The 6,000-nt window shown below is 36.8% G+C and overlaps 1 protein-coding gene across 1 annotated transcript in view; it reads right to left on the bottom strand.

Moving 5' to 3' along the window:
- Nucleotides 1-1,528: 1,528 nt before the first annotated feature.
- LANCL3 (LanC like family member 3) overlaps nucleotides 1,529-6,000 on the bottom strand; it is a 94,819-nt gene continuing 90,347 nt past the window's right edge. The window contains exon 5 of the mRNA XM_058713149.1: nucleotides 1,529-2,670. Coding sequence (XP_058569132.1) covers nucleotides 2,511-2,670 — 160 coding nt within the window. The 3' untranslated portion in view covers nucleotides 1,529-2,510. The remainder of the gene's footprint in view (nucleotides 2,671-6,000) is intronic.

Genomic DNA, 6,000 nt, shown 5'->3' with positions numbered 1-6,000 from the left:
GGATGTGAATCCTCATTCTGCCCCTTCCTGGCTGTGAGATTTTGGATCAATGACCTAAATCACCTCAAGGGGTTATTGGATGATGAAAAAAGCATGTTTTCCATTAAGCCCTGTATATAGGATGCTTATTACTTCCAGCCAAAGGAAATGAATTTAAAACCAGATGCTGAGGGGCGCCTGGGTGGCTCAGTCGGTTGGGCATCCGACTTTGGCTCAAGTCACGATCTCACCGCTCGTGAGTTTGAGCCCTGTGTCAGGCTGTGTGCTGACATCTCAGAGCCTGGAGCCTGCTTCAGATTCTGTGTCTCCCTCTCTCTCTGCCCCTCCCCTGCTTGTACTCTGTCTCTGTCTCTGTCTCTCTCTCTCTCTCAAAAATAAATAAACATTAAAAAAAACAGATGCTAAAAAGCAAATACCACCATCCTTTCAAAAGGAGACTACTTCATACCATACAAGGCATTTTGACGTAAGGCTTTCTGAGAGGCCTTGACTATTCAGGAAAGAACCTCTAGAACCCAACTTTGGGAGTCATCTGAAAGCTGTTATTTATGTGGTGCTGCTCCAACCTGAGTATCTTCAAAAATGAACATCTGCGGCCAATTTTATATATTTATATCTGAGGATATGAAAAGGAAACAATAAACAAAAAAGGTGCATGCTTTTCGAACCATTTTGTCCAACCTTGTTCTGACTGAGTGTAAACATTCAGTCTTAAAATATACAAAGGTACTTCCTACCTTTCTTCAGCCACAGATTCTTTGAGAATCTTATGAATGTTAGAGAACCTCTTCCCAGAAAAATGAGCGTGCACACACGCACAGCACACACACACACACACATGCCAGCGCGTGCTCACACACACACACACACACACACACACACACACACATATTCTTAGGCAACAGAATATCCCCAACTCCTCTCAGTTTATAAATCAAGAAGTTAGGAACAATTGAGCTTAGTGTTTAGGTTTACATGGAGATAGATGTAGAATATGTATATATATTTTTTACATCTATCACATATGCAAATATTTAATGACTATTTCAATAATTCTTAAATCTTATACAGTACACAATTCCCTCCTCTGATATATGAAATTGCCAGTGGCCAAATATTAGGAAAGGGTCAGTGTGTGTTCTCATCTGACAAATGCTTCTACAGTGTTCTGCAAACCCCTATTTACCTGAAGTAGTTTTACAACTTCTGTGTGTTTACAGGAGGGTTGGATTTAATATGGCAACTTGGCTCAGTGGGTACTGTAGACAGTTTCTAGTGGAGCCTGTGTCTTGGAAAGTAAGGTGATTAGCCAGGGAGTTTACTCATGTGTTAATCTAATAGCAGAAACTTTAGCAATGTTTTTTCACCATCACCAGGTCCCTTCTTCAGCCAGGGTCTGCCTGTCCCAGGGGACACAGTATTCCTTCAAAGGCAGAAACGACATACCTTTGTAGTGGCTACCCTGACCTTTGAGACGAGTGAGTGATTTTTACCACGAGGGTATTTTACAATTCAGCTGATAGCTTCATAGGGATTGCATAAGCATTTTAACATTGATTAACAATAGACAATACACAGCTCAGGCTTCAAATTGAGAAAAACACTCGACAGCAACACTTGTCACAGTATTTGCTAGCCTATGAGTTTTACTATTCTAATTGAGCTTTAGGAAAGAAAAAGGAACCAGGAAAAGAGATGCAAGGCCTAAAGAAACTTCGAATTTCAAGATTTAAACTAAGTGATGATATATTTCAGGGTGGCCAGCTGGCTCAGTCGGAAGAGCGTGCAACTCTTGATCTTGGGGTTGTGAGTTTGAGCCCCGTGTTGGGTGTAGATATTATTTAAAAATAAAATCTTAAAAAAAGTTATGATATGTTTCCCTTAAAGTGATCAGGGTAGTGATTAAAAATAGAGATTCATATGCAAACTTCTCCATTCAGTAAAAATCATGAATGTCAACAAGTAAAGGGATTGAACAACCAGGAGTTTCCTTTTTTGTCCTTCAGCAACCTGACATTTCATCCCTCCTAGCTAGCAATTTTCAGCTGGGCAATTATTTTAGCTTTCGGTTGTGTTTATTTCTGAATTTAGGGGTGGAAGGCACCCACAAATGGTCAAATTCTCTTTCCAATTGCAAAGGTATTGCCATTTTATTACCCCAGTCCACATTTCAGTTTTGTTTTCTATGCCATAACTGAAAACCATGATTTCTCTTTCCCTTTTTCCTCTGATCTCAGGTTTCACATCTACTCCCTGAAATGTTAAATCTCTACGGTTTTTAGAGGACTTGTGGTGTCTTTATTTTGCAGGTTCTCAAACCGTTCTCCCTTAAGTCTAGCATCATGTTGCCTTCACCTGCCTTCTCCCTCTCTCCCTCCCTTCCTTCCGGGCGGCAATGTTAAGGCTCATGGTTGTGATACCATTGAATGTGGCTTATGTGGAAACTGCCTCGGGTAGGCTTGGGAAATCTCAGGGACCTTCTGCAGGGCCACAGTGGGAGATGGAGCCTTCTAGACAAAGACGCTGAAGAGAGGGAACTCCGCCTGATTGGGTTGCAGCAGATCGATCAGAAAGCACACCGTCCCGGAGAAGCCTTCATACAAGCTGTATATACTTTCAAGGACCCGAGAACCAGCCTTGAATTCCTCGGTAAATAAAAACTCAGCAAACCTAAGAGAAGAAGAAAATATGAACACTTTTAACATATTAATAGTTTTGGATTGCTTCTTCCTCCTCTCTGCTAAGTTAAAGTTTTAGCACCATTTTCTTTCTGGAACTGTATAATATTTCAAGAAAGCTTTTTTTTTTTTTTGTTTTTTGTTTTTTGTTTTTTTAAAGAGGATCCATTATATCACTGTGTATGTTTCACAATAAATTATCTTGACAAGCAAATTCAACTATTGTCAGAGTTTGCAAAGCAGAGCAGTTTGGTATTTTCTGAGGACTTCATTCCTTCTGTCATCCAATAGTGAAAAGTAAAAGAGACAGATAAATAGCCATATTTTTTATTTATCTTGAATAGAAGCAAGCTGATATATGACTGTTCCTTTAAAAGAGTAAATACGCTGTGCTTCTGCAGGCATATCATTTCTGAGCTGGGTTTCATTTATATGTGACAGAGAGCAGAGGCTGTGAAAATAAATGGGCAAGATTTTATACAATCTGTGCTTTGGGCAAACAAAGGAGTAAGAAAAATGGGAAAAGGCAAGCAACATTTTATAATCATGACATCAAATAGCAAACTCAGCTACAAGATAGATTATTTTTAGGACATGTGCCTTAAAACTAAATCACTGGCCTCTAGATTCTCCATGAAAGATCCTTTTTCTGCTACCTGTATTTGCCACAAATCCTATCCAAATTATTTATAATGAGTAACATTTTTAGTAGTTTACAGCTTTGAAAATGCTGTGACCTGTGTCATCTCTTTAGGGACCTGCTCTATTGGTTTCTGTCAACAACACAAACAATCACCGATTCAGAGGCTGGAACTCACGGGTTGGTAAGGCCTGAGAGCTGAAACTGCCATAAATTTAGATTATTGCTACTATGTAAGGGGGGGGGCCTGCAAAGCATAATTACTTATTTGATCTTTTTTAGGGCTCTTGGAATTATCAAGAGCAGCTTAAAATAAATCAGCAAGAAACACATTGCAATTCTGTTTGGTACAATTTTTCTATCAACTGTTTTCCTGAGTATGTACTTTTTAAATGGGGTTCAAGATTTTAAACAGTAGAATAACGACACCTCTTAAGAGTTAATTCAAAATTTGTAATTATGCAATGAAACTTCAAAGTATAGCTTTAAGGAATCATAACCTTTACAGTGCCACGGATCATTTTGCAGTCTGGACTCCTTCCAGAAGAAAGTCTTCAAATTCAGAAAATAAAATGCATAGGATCCCCAAGGAAATTCATTATATTAAGGCACAGTTAGCAGAAGTTTTTAAAGCAAATTTGTGGAACAATAATATATGTGTTCTTTATTAACACATTAAATAACAAGATCTAGTAGTAGGTCTAATAGTTGCTGACATTTCCAAGTAGCAATGAGAGTCAAATATATTTAATAATATCTGCAACAAGAGTCATATGATGTGAGAATATCTATGACTTCTACTGGTGAGAGTCACAGCCACTGCTAATTCTCCTGTGGCTTACTACACACATTCAGAGTTGAAGACAATGCGACATTTCAGTTCGACACATAATACTTTCTCAAGTAAATTCACAAACCCTAGACTAAGAAAGAGGAAGCATTTGGGGTTGAGATACCCAATCCTGACAATTTCATGTTATACGGCCTTTGGCAAATTTCTTAATCTGACTTTAAAATGGTGAAGTTGCAGAATTCTATAAGATTCTTGGCCAAGAACTGGGTGTTGTATGGAAACCAATATGACAATAAATTTCATATATTAAAAAAAATAAATAAAAAAAATTAAAAAAAAAAAGATTCTTGGCCAAGATTAAAGATACCATATATTAGGCTCCGAGCATATGACAAGCATTCGATATATCGTTCTTCACATAAACATAGCAGAATATTTATAAAACAGAGACTATCGTTCCACCATACTTTAATTTTTCTCTTTCTCCTTCTGACCTTTTTTCCCCTCAGCTTTGATTTATTTATTATTGAAATTATAGTCGGTACAATATTTAGTCTCCTACATTTTTTTACTTAAAAATAATATGATAAACATTTTTGTGCTTTTCAAAATAATTCCTAAATGCCTTATAGCAATTTATAAGAGTACCAGAAATGTATGAGAGTAGCAGTTTCAGTGTGTTCTGACCGGTATCGTGCGTTATCATATTAAAATGATAATGACTGTTTCAAAATCTACACACTGATGCAAAATTCAAAATAACAAATTCATTTTTCTAAAAAAATTCTGTGAAAATATAAGTCATAATGGTAATTATAGAACTAAAAAGAAGTATAGGCACTGAGAACATTACATATCAAAACCTATTGATTATGACAAAAATTGAACTCGGGAAAATTCATTCACGTGAGGATTTTATTATTATTATTGCTATTATTAGAAAGGTGTAAGGTATTCTAATTAACCTTTTTGACTGTAGAAAATAAAGGAAAAGAACACTAGAAAAATCAAAATAAAAGCAGAAAGTAATGAAATAAGCAGTGAAAGAAAAACAAAAAGAATCAATAAATAAAACCAAAACTCAGTTCCTTGAAAGGATGAACAACATAGACAAAACGCTGGTGTCTGACCAGAAAGGAAAGGCATTAGGAATGCAAAAGGGCATAGAATCACAGATATGGGAAATTTAAAATACCATGGAACTCTACTGTTAAAGCTTTACATAAAACATTTGAAAATCCATATGAACTAAGTATTTTCATAGAGATATCTTCACTACCAAAATTAATTCAAGAAGAGGTAGAAAACCTGAATAATTAAATAATGATAGAAAAATCTGAAATCATTATCAACTATTTTTTTGCAACTATAAATTTCAACTGATGACCAAGTAATGTTTATTAAAGAAAGGTACATATTGTTTGACATTACTGTTTTAGGAACTGCCAAAATTAGGCAAGTTTCCCCAATTTGGGCCATGACATATTTAACTTTGAATTATAATGACGTGGAAATTTCAGTACACTAAAGCATTAAATGCAGTGACCCCCAAATATTCAGATATTACCTGCACATTTTCAGGCTCTACCTATAAGTGAGAAATGGAAGCTGTCTGAAGGGCCCTGGACCCCAGAACCTTATAACTAAGACTCTGTAAGCTGGGACTGGTCTACCAGAAAAATAGAGGGGTTCTTCTGGCCCTTATTATTATTAGTATTATTATTTATTACTATTTCGGGGAGGGATAGAGAACACAAGCAGGGGAGAGAGGCAGGAGGAGAAAGAGAATCTTAAGCAGGCTCCACACTCAGCGTGGAGCATGACACAGGCCTTGATCCCACAACCCTGAGATCATGACCTGAGCTGAAATCAAGAGTTGGATGCTTAAC

The sequence above is a fragment of the Neofelis nebulosa genome, chromosome X (assembly GCF_028018385.1).
Source record: "Neofelis nebulosa isolate mNeoNeb1 chromosome X, mNeoNeb1.pri, whole genome shotgun sequence".
NCBI lineage: Eukaryota > Metazoa > Chordata > Mammalia > Carnivora > Felidae > Neofelis > Neofelis nebulosa.
Note: the sequence above shows the minus strand (reverse complement) of the source record. Positions and strands in the feature narration are given on the sequence as shown.